This window comes from Cydia pomonella, chromosome 24 (assembly GCF_033807575.1).
Source record: "Cydia pomonella isolate Wapato2018A chromosome 24, ilCydPomo1, whole genome shotgun sequence".
NCBI classification, from domain to species: Eukaryota; Metazoa; Arthropoda; class Insecta; order Lepidoptera; family Tortricidae; genus Cydia; species Cydia pomonella.
Window position 1 is genome coordinate 1877668 of NC_084726.1, and position 14907 is coordinate 1892574.

The 14907-nt window shown below is 39.0% G+C and overlaps 2 protein-coding genes across 6 annotated transcripts in view; one reads left to right on the forward strand and one right to left on the reverse strand.

Annotated features, from left to right (window-relative positions):
- LOC133531045 (uncharacterized) overlaps nucleotides 1-14907 on the reverse strand; it is a 452747-nt gene that overhangs the window by 396617 nt on the left and 41223 nt on the right. The gene's annotated exons all lie outside the window — the stretch shown is intronic.
- Nucleotides 1-14907, forward strand: part of LOC133531030 (ryanodine receptor) — a 212481-nt gene that overhangs the window by 162576 nt on the left and 34998 nt on the right. For all 5 annotated transcript variants that reach the window (XM_061869105.1, XM_061869106.1, XM_061869107.1 and 2 more), the window contains 13 exons: nucleotides 154-266; nucleotides 2112-2205; nucleotides 2913-3041; nucleotides 3886-4026; nucleotides 4632-4811; nucleotides 5198-5318; nucleotides 6343-6453; nucleotides 7346-7473; nucleotides 8493-8623; nucleotides 9423-9583; nucleotides 10002-10203; nucleotides 10410-10571; nucleotides 14574-14730. In XM_061869105.1, coding sequence (XP_061725089.1) covers nucleotides 154-266; nucleotides 2112-2205; nucleotides 2913-3041; nucleotides 3886-4026; nucleotides 4632-4811; nucleotides 5198-5318; nucleotides 6343-6453; nucleotides 7346-7473; nucleotides 8493-8623; nucleotides 9423-9583; nucleotides 10002-10203; nucleotides 10410-10571; nucleotides 14574-14730 — 1830 coding nt within the window. The remainder of the gene's footprint in view (nucleotides 1-153; nucleotides 267-2111; nucleotides 2206-2912; nucleotides 3042-3885; nucleotides 4027-4631; nucleotides 4812-5197; nucleotides 5319-6342; nucleotides 6454-7345; nucleotides 7474-8492; nucleotides 8624-9422; nucleotides 9584-10001; nucleotides 10204-10409; nucleotides 10572-14573; nucleotides 14731-14907) is intronic.

A 14907-nucleotide genomic window follows, 5' to 3' on the forward strand; every position in this document is an offset into this window, starting at 1 on the left:
TCTCATCTTGTTCGGTGGTAACACCATAAAGTACCTTTTTCTAAATTCATCAATAAGTTTGGAATTATTTATTATAACATTCTGCTTTTTTTAGTTTTTTATTAAGAATTTGTTAATATATATTTATTTTTTTGCATCGATTACCCTCCCTAGATCGACCACCCCCAGCAAATGAGTAAGAACGTATACCGCTCTGTGGTATCTATTCAACGGAAGCGTGCCGTCATCGCCTGCTTCAGATGTCTGTCCTTACACTCTCTCACAAGGTCCTTATGTCTATAGCTTTAAGGATGATTTTTGTGTGGCGTGTGAATTAACTTTAAAACCCAACTGATCCTGAAAAAAAAAGTTTCTACATTGTTCCTTTAACTATCTATGATTATTGTGTGCAGTAACTTATAAATTCTATGTGTTGTATTTTGTTGTTAGTGGTTTTACCCTACATTAATCTATCTAATATAAGATAAGATAATGATAAATATCCCTCCGCCATCTTGTGAAATATGTCACGAAGGTACTATTTCCATACAAGCAAAAACTAAATCTAAATAAGTCAGGACGCTATACACAAATAATTTCGTACTCGTACTCTAGAGGAGCGGGATAGCAGTATAATTATGCGGGTGCGATAGTCAGGAAATGGCGTGTCAATGTACTGAACTTCTTTGTGCTTAGAGTTCTTCCTTTAGTGATTTGTAGTTTTCTGTTGTACCTAATTAAAAATATGGCGAGATCAGTTTATGAAGACATAAGTCACAAGCAGAAATATCAAGCCATTCCATACTGATGGAAAAAGCGGCAAATTTAAAAAATGTAGGTGCCGAGGATTATCTTCCCATAGGAAATTTGAACTTTGCGCCTTTTTCTACTGACAAAGTAGTTTAACAGGCTATATATCTAATGGTAATAAAAGATTGATATTTTATTACCCATACATCCAGCTTTTGTACCAATTTGTTTTGATAGATAGCTTTTACTTGTCTTTAGTTTTGTCTATGACTTCGACCGCCCAACCCCATGCGACTAATAGATTTCTGAAATTTACGGTCACACAAGAAACAACTTTTATTTCCCTGCAGGTGTATATTACTATAACAAATAACGTTTCTAACAGCGCTTGGTTTTGCACGCTGCCTGGACTAACTAACAGGCTACGAAGCCGGCCCCCCGATGTGATAACTGGAAGAGATTGCTTTGTGCGGCAAGGAAGCGCGCCGCCGTCGCTTGTCTGCGGTCACAGCATCTTTATAAGATGAGTCGGTGTGTTGGGTTTCATCTAATAATAACGTAGTTCAGGGGTCGGTAAACCTCCACTCATTGGACCTGAAACTGCGGCTCTTAAATATACGAAAACTATGAACACTTAGAGAAACTTCTTAGATACATGGCACACCAAGATTAAACGGGCATCCAGCTTGTTTCTTCCCAGAACGTGTAAAATGTGGAATGCAATCTAGCAACGGAAATACCTCAGGAATAACTCCTGAGGTATTTACTATGCACTACGTCGTGGGGTTAGTGAAGAAGTCCTGGTATAATAAATAATAATAAATAAATATTATACGGCATTATTACACAAATTGACTAAGTCCCACAGTAAGCTCAATAAGGCTTGTGTTGAGGGTACTTAGACAACGATACATATAATATATAAATATTTATAAATACTTAAATACATAGAAAACACCATGACTCAGGAACAAATATCCATGCTCATCACACGAATAAATGCCCTTACCAGGATTTGAACCCGGGACCATCAGCTTCGTAGGCAGGGTCACTACCCACTAGGCCAAACCGGTCGTCAATTATTATTGTATTGTTTATATTTATGGACGATGGTGACCGCTTCCCATCAGGCGGTCTGTGTGCTCATTTGCTGACTTTTACATAAAAAATAAAGTTTTGTTTCTTTGAAATTCCTGAAACTGCCTATTTCGTCTGAAGTCGACTCTTCTGGGATAAAAGTTTGCCAACCCCTGTGCTAGTATTTTCACTACCGCCTTTTTACATGCTATTAATGTTACCACCTTTCCACCGCATTACGAGATATGCAGATAAATATCAAAAATATAACATGTATACTAAAATTTATATTTTATCATTAACAGGCATCGAGCGTGCAATATATTCGCAAGAACCTACTACGAACTATGGTTGGAAGAAGAAAATATTGGCCAAGAGGTCATGATAGAAGATTTAACTGTAAGTTTCATTGTCGTAGTCTTTTAGTAGTAAGTAGTAAAACTCTTTATTGTACAGAAATGAAAACAAAACAGGAAATAAAACACTCATCATTAGTACAAAGGCGAACTTATGCCTTTAAGGGATCTCTTCCAGTTAATCTTTGAACAATTGAGGGAGAATTAGAGACGGTAGACATCCGTACTGTAAAAATTAGCGCAAAAAAAATAAAAATAGAAAAGGTATTTATTTCAACAACTAAAATACCGCACACATCCTTTAAATTAAGTTTCGTCCCAAAGCCATAACTTTCTCTTTTATACTTACATAAAATTTAAAACTCAACAAAATGTTCTAGGCCCTCGTTTTCCATTCAAAATATTAAAACGTAGGTACTCATAGTTCATTAATCATAGGAATTTTTTTCTCGTTTTATACATAACATCAGCAAGTAGACTTATTTACACATATTGTGTCCAAGTTAAAAGAGATATTTCGATTTTTCAGTCCTCAAATCGATGTTAAGACCAACGAACCAGGAACGTTCCCTCTCTATTCTTGTGTCATTTTGAACCTAACGGTGCTAAACATAGACATTAAACCTAACGGTGCTAAACATCGACATTGAACCTTACGATGCTTAAATAGACATTTAACCTAACGATGCTAAGCATATACTTTGAACCTAACGGTGCTAAACATAGACTGACATAGAGTGTACGTTCCAGCAATCGTTCGAAGATGCAGAACTGAAAAAGAGCGACGTGGTGGAAGAAGAAGGCAAACCAGACCCTCTCACGCAGTTGGTCACCACTTTCTGTAGAGGGGCTATGACTGAGAGATCTGGCGCTTTACAGGTAACGATTAAATGACTGTTTACAGTATTACAGTAACTTGACAAAACAGTATGTTATCATTTTATCGTCTTCCTCAGCAGGTCCAGTCCAGCTGAGAGAAAATGCGCGAGCTAGCTCTTAATAAAGCTATAAACGTGTGACCATAAGTAATATATGAATATCCCTCGATTTATCTAAGATCCCACCCAAATCCCGACCCAATAATAATTGGTCCCTTAACACATTTTTTTATCAACTCGCTCAAGGTAACGCTTGTTAGTCTTCGAGAAATCGTGGAACGTACAGTCAAGGAATTGAATTTCTGTGCCACTTTTTACAGTCTAGGAATGCCGCTAAGGATTTGATAGTATCCCCCTGCCTGTTGTCTGTCTCTATCATTAATCAAATGTTTTTTCACGCCACTGTTCGGAAATGTGGAAAATTTGTCTAAAACCAAGCTGGAAAGTAGGCAATAGCTGTAGCACCTGAACCACCACTACTACAATGTTTCTTTGTTATCATCATCTGTCATTGGTGATCATTTTATCATCATCTGTCATTGGTGATGGTAAAAGGTCTTTATTTGGCGCAACTTTTTCCTTCAAAAATAAAATTAGGTTACTCATAGCACAGATGACTTATTTGAAAAAAAAACTCAAAACCATTCAGTTCACGCTTAAGGTGTTTTTACTTTTGTAGCTATACTATATTACTATCTATCTATTGTCAATGTGGGAAGTGGTACAGAAATCAAATTAACGCTAAAACTATAAACAAAGATGCCGCCAACTATGTGCCTGGAAAAATACAATAATTCATTTTAAAGCGTACAGACGACCTTGTTCACCAAATCTTAAATTTCCAGGAGGATCCTCTATACATGTCTTACGCGCACATCATAGCGAAGTCCTGCGGCGAAGAGGAAGAGGAAGGGGGTGGGGAAGAAGAGGAGGGGGGTGGGGAGGCGGAAGCTGCCGGGGAGGAAGAGAGCAAAGCCAGTATACATGTGAGTTTTTTTGGCTTTCTTTTCCCACAGAAATTAGAAGAGAGATGGCAAGTAGGTTAAAATTAATTAATTACAAATAATAGTGGCTCCGAAGTATTGTTTTGTGTATTTACAATGTCTGTTTCTCGAAATTCGTTTAAGCTTTCGAAGCATATATATTATCTATGAATGAAGTAACTGTCATAAATTATGTCATGACAGTTACTATATATCTGTCTTAGTCAGAAGAATACCAACTAAGGTGTGGGCTTAGGTAGATTAAGAATATATTTTATGTTTCTCTGATTTGTTTGTGAAAAATCTTGTACATTATTATCAAATTTCAAGCTGACTACTATGGATGCTTTAATGGTATGTATTGTAGAAATAGTAAATATAACATGGTCTTAACTTTTCATACAGGAGATATCTGAGATAGTTTCCAACTTGATGATATTGCTTTTTTATTTTATTTAAAAATCGACGTGAAACTAAATTCACTTGTGACATACCTAAGTTAGGTAGCTCCTCTATGAAACTCTCGCTCAATCATACGCAAAATGAAAATATATGTAACCAATATGCTATAATATATAAAACGAACGCTTTAACATTGAATGTTCCAGGAGCAAGAGATGGAAAAACAGAAGCTCCTCTTCCACCAATCCCGTCTCGCAGACCGTGGCGTAGCCGAAATGGTGCTACTGCATATCTCGGCCTCCAAGGGCATCCCCAGCGATATGGTGATGAAGACACTTCAGCTGGGCATCTCTATACTGCGAGGAGGCAATATTGACATACAAATGGTAATTATTTGACTAAAATATTAGCTTTAAAAATGATATCAAAGTAGTAGGCGTCTTCCTGGCGAAAGTGAGTATAAAAATGACGATCGTCATTTACCTGGCTACAAATGGCATGTAAATGATGGTCGTCATTTATGTGGTCTTAAATAAAAGGTGTGTAAATGAAAACAGTAAACGCGTACCAGATTCAAAAGGTATTCCTTGTAAAGACGTTACAATTTGGCACCTACTTTGTACGAGTTTATATTAGTTAAGAGAGCAAGAATCATTAAGTAAGAGTCATTCCCGTGTTACTGTTACAACTATCATATTAACGATCGCCTTCTACATGGCTTCAATCTTTAATGGGGTAATAAGTTTTAAAAGGATTTCTTTCTTTGTTTTAGGGCATGCTGAATCACCTGAAAGACAAGAAAGACGTCGGTTTCTTCACATCTATCGCTGGTCTTATGAACTCTTGCTCCGTACTGGATTTGGATGCTTTCGAGCGGAATACTAAGGCTGAAGGTACTGTATAATTATTAGTGAATATTTTATCTAGAGACAATAAAAATATAGGATGACAATTTATTTGATTGGCACAATTAAGAGATGATAACTGACACACCGAAACTAAGTTGGAATGGACAATGTTAACGTTATTTTGTTTCGCTCTTTTGACAGAGAGTTCTAACATCTCTGATTTGATAATAGGGATGTTGACTGTATTTAATAGTTATTTACGGTACAAGTGCAGAAAATAGGAAATTCGCAACAGGGAGTGTTTTAAATCGACACGAGTTTCCAATCACCTATTCGCACATGTATTGTACAACGTTTTGCAGTAAATATGGTCCTTTAAATTTTCGACATAGTAACGTAATGTGCTAATTATCGTACTAGTGTGGTAAAGCAATATCATATGTACTGTAATAGTACATTACGATACAAGTGCGAAAAATAGGAAATTCGAAACAAGTGGCGATAAATTAAAACACGACCGAAGGGAGTGTTTTAAATCGACACTATTTACGAATTACCTATTCGCACATGATTGTATTGTACAACGTTTTACAGTAGGTACATATGGCCCTTTAAATGTTCGACATAGTAACGTAATGTGCTAATTTTCGCACTAGTGCACAAAGTAGCACCATATGTACTGTAAAATGAATTATTTCACACCATGTATGAAATAAAGCACCCGAACATTCATTGAGAAACGTAGACTGAAGTTATTTTTAGACACAATTTCTATTTTTTAATCGTGCAGAACTATAAAGTGTAGGCAACTTGACCGTGACGTCATTGTGTCATGTTTCACATAAATTCCATAGTGGCAAATCGTTTCAACAGTTTGGAAAAAAGATACCGATTTGACTATATTATGATGAACTTGATTTTAATCACTGTTTTTGGCTTTATTACTATTATTATTTTAAACTTTATTGCACATTAAATAAAGTACAATAAATGCAGCAAGGTACAGTAAGGTGCTTTCGCATCAGAGATTGCAATTTAGATTATGTTAATTAACATCATGCTTTCGCAGGTCTCGGCGTGGGTCTGGAAGGCGCGGCGGGTGAAAAGAATATGCACGACGCCGAATTCACATGTGCCTTGTTCCGATTCATACAACTGACCTGTGAAGGACACAACTTGGGTAAGCTCATTGAATTATTTTTGAGTAGGCTCATCATCTAACGAACAAAGTAAGTATAGTTAGAATCAAATACTGACGGCGCCAAATAAAGTATCAAAATGGATAAACAGGAAAACAAAAAGTCAAAATAATGGTCGAATTAATATTACATCGACATTCAATTGTACCCGATTGCTAAATAACAGAGGACTTTTCGACTATTCGTAAACTTTGGGACTACATATTTACAACTAAAAAGATTGACAGACCAAATAAGAAGCAAAACTGCCTTCCATATCATTGTATTTTAATGTTATAATTTTTAACTCAAAGTCGTCCTCCTACCTTTATACTAAAATCAACAAAGAATTAGACATTCACTCAGAATCATACCACGAATGTAATTTACATCTCACTAAATGGCTTAAAACTGAAACCTATGAGGAAACGGAGAAGATCGGAGTACTAGAATACACACACACACACACACACACACACACACACACACACACGCACGCACGCACGCACGCACACACATACACACACACACACACACACACACACACACACACACACACACACAACAAAAAAAAAGTAGCGGTCCGTTTCTACTTGAGTTTTTTTATACTACGTCTGTAGCAAACAGGCACACAGCCCGCCTAGTGGTAACCAGTCACGGTAGCCTATGGACGGTTGGTTTACTTGCTTGGTTTATTAAATAATAATAAAAAATAGGTCGGCGGTCCGCATCCGGAACCATTTAGTGTCCCCTGTTATATGGATTCTAATAAAAATGTACCTTAAGAGGTTTTGTTTTAGTCCGGCTTGGATGGAACGCACGACCTGTCATTGAATTCGTCTTAGCTCTATAATACATATTTGCATAGTGTTCATATAATTGTGTATTACGCAGAATGGCAGAACTACCTACGTACCCAGGCCGGTAACACGACTACGGTCAACGTAGTCATCTGCACCGTCGACTACCTGCTGCGGCTACAGGAGTCCATCATGGACTTCTACTGGCATTATTCCAGCAAGGTACGTTTCTATACAGAAAATGCTGAATCTTTATGTGAAAGTGGAGCTCTGTAACATGTTTACTTCGCTAATGTTCACTCTATTGTGTCATAAGGTATCCTTATTTGGGGTAACTCCATAGCCAGAAATGTTTGGATAGTGGATTAACTTATACCTAATGATCTTGTCATTTTTGAACTTAGTAGGTTATCATATACACTGTGTTTTTTTTAACTCCCTTATTTTCAAGAGTACATTCCTGAGCTTAAATAAAGTTACTTTCTCAAAAACACCGGTATTCCAATTAACTCAATTTTCGAGATAATTAATAATTTATTTATATCTGATAAGGCCCCTACGAGCGTGTAAACTTGCCTTAGGGCCTGTTTACATATATAGATATGCTTAGTACGAGTTTATACATAATTGCTACTAAAACCAAGTACTATCTCGGACGATTGATGTTCGAAATGACATTGATATGTCATGGTTTTCAATTGCTTGGTAGAGTTATACATAACATAATGCGCTTATAACAATGCTATATACAGACGACCAGTTTGGCCCATTGGGTAGTGACCCTGCCTACGAAGCCGATGGTCCCGGGTTCAAATCCTGGTAAGGGCATTTATTCGTGTGATGAGCATGGATATTTGTTCCTGAGTCATGGGTGTTTTCTATGTATTTAAGTATTTATAAATTATATATATCGTTGTCTAAGTACCCTCAACACAAGCCTTCTTGAGCTTACTGTGAGACTTGGTCAATTTGTGTAATAATGTCCTATAATATTTATTTATTCATTATACAGCAACAGCATTTAACATCTTTCTATAAAAGATAATAATACTAAAAAAACAAATTTTAGAAAATTAACTGTGCTATTTAGTTTCCTTAAATCTATTTTGCCATACGCTGAAGTTAACGGAATTTAATAAAAATACCGTGTATATTCCATAGCATTTTAATATCGGTCTAAAACAAACATTGATAGATTTGTAAATTTTGGTTTTAGTACTGATTATTATAATAATTTACAGGAGCTGATAGACCCGGCGGGCAAGGCGAACTTCTTCAAGGCCATCGGCGTCGCGTCACAAGTATTCAACACGCTCACTGAAGTCATTCAGGGACCTTGCACGCAGAATCAGCAGGCGTTGGCGCATTCCAGGTACATACATTTTCTATATTGTTAACCCTTTGAACGCCAAGAACCCTTAAAGGCGTCGTTACTAGTCGTGCCCGCAGCGCCAAGGACACCTATAGGTGTCGTGGCGGACGCTGTCAAAGTAACCTTCACACTTTCGAATAAGGTTTACATTAGCTACCTTGCGCCCGGGAGCTTGGCGTTTGAGTGATGTTTGTGTTTATGACATAAAGCGTTCAAAAGGTTAATTCGATCTAATATTTAAAAAACAATAAATTTGTGTTTAAATTATAATGGTTTGCTAAAATCTTAAATATACATCTGAAGCATCACAACGTGTTCTGACCAAAGCTACATACGAAACCGGCGCACCGCGGTGTAAATTAAGATAGAATACACGGTTACATAAATTTATTGGGTCCTTTTCAATATAAATATTTTGACTCAGGATTAGTTAATTTTTTTTTATATACCATATCGGTGGCAAACAAGCACGGTACGGCCCGCCTGATGGTAAGCAGGCACCGCAGCCTATGGACGCCTGCAACTCCAGAGGTGTCACATGCGCGTTGCCGACCCTTTAAAAATCTATTTAATGAAATAAAATATCAAAAACTTGTATCTTACAGGAGTTTTTTAAATATTTTATATGAAATTGCAAAAGTAACTTTTCTCGATGGGAGTTAAGGGTTTAAGAGACGCTTCGGCTCATAAGTCGAATAAGTTGCAATAAATTTATGAAAAAAAAACTACATTTTTTTACACAGCTCTCTAGCGTTTAGTTCCCACAACTACGATAAATATTATTCTGTTTCTTTTTCAGATTGTGGGACGCAGTAGGCGGTTTCCTGTTCCTGTTCTCGCACATGCAAGATAAGCTGTCGAAGCATTCATCGCAGGTGGACCTTCTGAAGGAACTCCTCAACCTGCAGAAAGACATGATCACCATGATGTTGTCTATGCTTGAGGGGAACGTTGTTAACGGTAAACTTTATGTTTATATTTCAGATAAAAAAGGACTACATCTTCTTTGTCGTTGTACTCTTTGCAGAGAGTCGGGGTGAACTGCTGACATCATCAGGCGCAGATGTTGCAAACAAGGACTAAATCCTTTAAATTCTTTTCAGACATTTTCCTAATTATCTTTTGCTCACCCACGATTCCCTGCGATCTTGACCAGATTGTCGGTCTGCCTTATTGGAGCCTTTCAGCTCCAGGAACCTTTGGTTCTATGAGACCACTGCCACTTAAGTCTAGCAACTCTCTGAGCTATGTCAACGACCTTGGTTCTCCTCATTTCTAATTAGATCTTACTGAAAACTCTGATTTAAAGTTGCCATTGTCCTTTAATCAATTTGTATGTAACAAAGCGTATTGAAGAAAGACATTTTTCTTTCTTCAGGTACAATTGGAAAGCAGATGGTGGACACCCTGGTCGAGAGCGCCGGCAATGTCGAACTGATCCTGAAATACTTCGACATGTTCCTCAAACTGAAGGACTTGACTTCCAGCGCGAGTTTCCTGGAAATAGATGCTAATAATGATGGGTGGGTGCTGCCCAAGGACTTCAAGGAGAAGATGGAACAGCAGAAGAGTTATACTCCGTAAGTTTAGTGTTGTACACTAAGGACGTTTTAGCGCGCTACTAAATAATTCCATTCTTTTTATACCAATTTTAGTTAAATACCTTGTTCTTAATATTTTAAGTTTTATTTTCTAAAGTTATGGTGTTGGCATGAATGGTGAAAAACTCAGAGACTTACTATGCACGTTATAGAAACCTCACCTAAATCAATTTTCATCTTTACAGCGAGGAGATAGAGTTCCTTCTAGCCTGCTGCGAGACGAACCACGACGGCAAGATGGACTACATAGGATTCTGCGATCGCTTCCACGAACCAGCGAAGGAGATTGGTTTCAACTTGGCTATTTTACTTACTAACCTGTCGGAGCACATGCCCAATGAGCCTAGGTAAGTAATTTTTTTTTTTCATATATTTACACGATATTACAGCATATGCCAATACACCGATTAATTAGACTATACAAATACAAAACATATATAAAAAAAACAGATATTAACTAAAAATCAAATGCAAGTTTTAATAGTGTCATGTAGAGTTGTATTGTGTAAGACAGTAGCGCCATCTATGGTGAAATTGTGACAATAAAGTACGATATTGTCTTCGGTAAATCGCTTCAATAAGCAAACCAGAAGCTAGGTAAGTCCTTTATAAAATAACTGTATATTAAAAATATATTATGATGTTAACATTTCAAGGTAAATCTTAACAGCGCGATAACAGATATCGGATATCGTTTAGTTAAAGAATCTAGGTAAATTAATTACAAAATTACTTGCACATATATAAAACGATGTTCGCTGCCCTGAGTGCTCAGAACCGCGATTTTTTAAAGGCCCTAGAGGCCTCAACATTCACATCTCAAAAAAACACCGACAGAGCCAACCTACACCTACGTCATCTCAACCCATTGCCGTAACGACCCCTAATTCCCAGGTATCTAATCCGAATATACCATTTTGGAAAATTCTGAGCGACTTAAAAAATACACGCCCGGTTCTGAAACGCATACCACGTGGTGCGCGCGTGTCCGTCGCTAGATTTCTCAGTGATACTATCAAATTTATAATTACAACCAACTCCATTCGCAGCTGGGAGAATTTACTTACTTTTTCGTTCAGAGTACTTCACATAAAACCAGATCAGAGCGCAAAGTCACTCACAAAAATAATTAAAGATAACTGCTGCTGTGATGTTTCGCCTTACCCCGCCACGGATGGTTTTAGACACTTAAGCGACAATGTGTTTAAAAAAGTCGAATCTAAAATCTCCGATGGTGACGTCAAAGGTGCCGCCCGCCTATTGTTTTCTGACGATGCAGTGGCCCCGGCCAATTCGGAAACCCTCACAGCCCTACATGCTAAACATCCACCTTCGGATATGAACCACCGCCTTCCTGACGCCCCACAACCTCACGATCCCACTCTTCACCGAGGATGTTTTTGGTGCCATAATGTCATTCCCAAATGGCTCTGCAGGAGGCCTTGACGGCATGTCACCACAGCACCTTAAAGACCTTCTGTACTGCGGCTGTGGTGACACCAAAGAAATTCTCTTGAGGGACTTGACTGCCCTTGTAAACTACATGTTGGCTGGTCAAGTCCCTCATGAGATTACTGGCACGCTGTACGGGGCCAATCTTTGTGCCTTGCCTTAACTAAAAAAGACGGTGGTATTCGGCCAATTGCGGTTGGCACTACCTTGCGCCGTCTTGCTGCAAAAATTGCCTGTCGTTCCATCCTTACAGAAGTTAGTTCGGAACTACAGCCTGTGCAGCTCGGTTTTGGTTCCAAAAGCGGCTGCGAAGCCGCTGTCCATGCCGTGCGAACGTACATCGAGCACCAAGCGGGAGAGGTTCTTCTGAAGGTGGATGTCTCCAATGCTTTTAATTCAGTAGACAGGGGTGCCTTGTTGACTCAAATAAAAGAAAAAAATCCGGCTACCTTTAACTTTCTTTGGCAGTGTTACAGTTCTCCTTCAAAATTATTATACCAATCTAACCTTTTGGCATCTTCCGTAGGTTGTCAACAAGGCGACCCCCTCGGTCCAGCAATTTTCAGCCTCGCTATTCATCCCATAATCAAGAATCTAAATTCAAAATTAAATATTTGGTATCTAGACGATGGGACCCTTGGCGGTGAAGCGATTTCAGTTTTAAATGACTTAGAAAAATTAAGAACTGAATTCATAGCTATCGGCCTATCCCCCAACTTCTCGAAATGCGAACTCTTTGTAACAGAGTCCTGCCCAAACAAAGAACGCACATTGGAACAATTTAACCAACTTGCCCCCGGAATCAAAATTATTACAAAAGAAACGCTTCATCTTCTTGGCTGTCCCATCTTGGACCAATCTTTTGGAAATTTTATAAATACAAAAATTCAAAATTTCAAGGCATCTTCACATCGTTTGACTAAAATTAACATACATTCGGCTTATTGTATAATGAAACATTGTCTTTTTGTTCCAAAATTTACATACATACTTCGCGGATCACACTTTTGGAAACACCCCACTTTGATTTCAAATTTGGACAATTTAATTTTAGAAACTCTCACCACCGTCTTCAACATATCTTTTGGGGAAAGAACTTGGACCCAGGCTAGCCTGCCCGTTAGGTTCGGTGGCCTGGGCATCCGCAAAATTTCCAGCGTGGCGCTACCTGCTTTCTTGGCTTCGGTACACGGTGCTCAAAACCTTATCGGGAAAATTTTAGCCCCTTCTCTTGGGGTCCTGGAGGCTGCGCACTGTTCCGAGGCCAAGAACGTATGGTCACTAACATGCCCCAACACAGACCCACCTGTCAACCCATGCTCGCAAAGGCAGTGGGACGAGCCTCTCTGTCGTCTAACAAGGAACAGCCTCCTAGAGACGGCACTAAGTCCAACAGATCGAGCTCGTCTCATTGCGACAGCGGAGTGGGAGTCGGGTCTGTGGTTGTAGGCACTTCCATCACCAACAATAGGAACTTTGCTGGACAACTCAACTTTCCGGTTGGCCACTTGCCTTAGAAAAGGAGCATCAACAAACATGCCTCACCGATGCCAATGCGGCTTCATGGTAGACAACCTAGGCCACCACGGCCTCTCTTGCAGCCGAAGTGCTGGGAGGATACCTCGGCACGCCAGCATCAATGACGTCATCCGTAGGGCCTTTGTTAGTGCCAAGGTGCCGGCGGTCCTCGAGCCCAACGGCCTGGTCAGGGATGATGGCAAGAGGCCTGATGGAATGACGTTGGTGCCTTGGAGTATGGGACGGCCCCTTGTCTGGGATGCTACATGCGTAGGTACCCTGGCACCGTCCCATATTCCAGGCACCAAAGTTGACGCTGGTGCGGCCGCATCCTCGGCCGAAAGCCTCAAGCGTCGCAAGTATGTCAACCTCGGCAGTAGTTACATATTTGCGGCGTTTGGGGTTGAAACCCTAGGGCCGTGGGGGCCTAGCGCGCGCCACCTCTATAAGGAGTTAGCAAAACGCCTCATAGAGGCTTCGGGTGACCAGAGGGCTGGCCTGTACTTCGCCCAGCGGATAAGCATTGCTATCCAGAGGGGCAATGCAGCCAGCCTTCTGGGCACCCTGCCAAGCGGTCTCGATCTGGGACAAATTTTTTATTTATAAGTTTTTAATTGTTTTTCCACCCGTTTGTATTAATAAATACTATTTCATCTACATAAAGTACTTAACGCGTATAAACGATGAATATCTCGTATATTTGTAACAAAATCTTAATAGGGTGAATTAGAATACCGGCTGCTTGAAAGCGCCATCTCTCGGGTCATTAAGACACTTTAAGCAGAGATAAAGCCTCACTGAAATAACACGATGGCAAGATGGACTAGGTACATAGGATTCTGCGACCGCGTCCACGAGTCAGTGTAGGAGATTGAATGAAGACGTGATTTCGTGTTGAAAACAATCTTACTTTGTTGTCGAATAATACATAGTACCTACAATGTGCAATATTCTTACCCCCGGAGTAATACACAATGTTTTTCATCACAATTGCGAAGCAAAAACTAAATTTTAAGCGAAACAATTCTTAATACGGTGGTATTTCAAACATTCGTCCTCCATATTATCATTTTTTGACAGGCTAGGCATCGAAGGCCTATGCCTTCACAATGGCTAAGCCATTGTGTAATAAAATTTTAAACAGCTATTAAAATTATCAAATTGAAAATTTATAAACATACCCAAAAATATATATAAACGTCACTATTTTAAAAGTAAAACTCATTTATACCTATTTTTTTTGGTCCGTATGAATTAGTGACATAATTAAAAAAAAGCTAAAACACACACGAGATCTATATAGGCCTTTGTCCTTCAGTACACCTGCATGAAATAAGATATTTTTCGAGCAAGTGTGATGAAAAGTTCTCGTTCCTCAGACTGGCCCGATTCCTGGAAACCGCCGGCTCCGTGCTCAACTACTTCGAGCCATTCTTGGGCCGCATCGAGATCATGGGCGGCTCCAAACGTATCGAGCGAGTTTACTTCGAGATCAAGGAGGAGAATATCGAGCAGTGGGAGAAACCGCAGATTAAGGTAACTCTACTGGGAATTAAAATATATTAGGTATTTAATTATACTCTGTATCATTAGGTATAATTTAAATAAAAGTTAAAAAACAATTTATAAATTTTCGGATAGTTACGATTATAATATTTATTTGTTAACCAACCAAATACAAAACCGCCTGGATCTGCCACTGAACGACCTGCC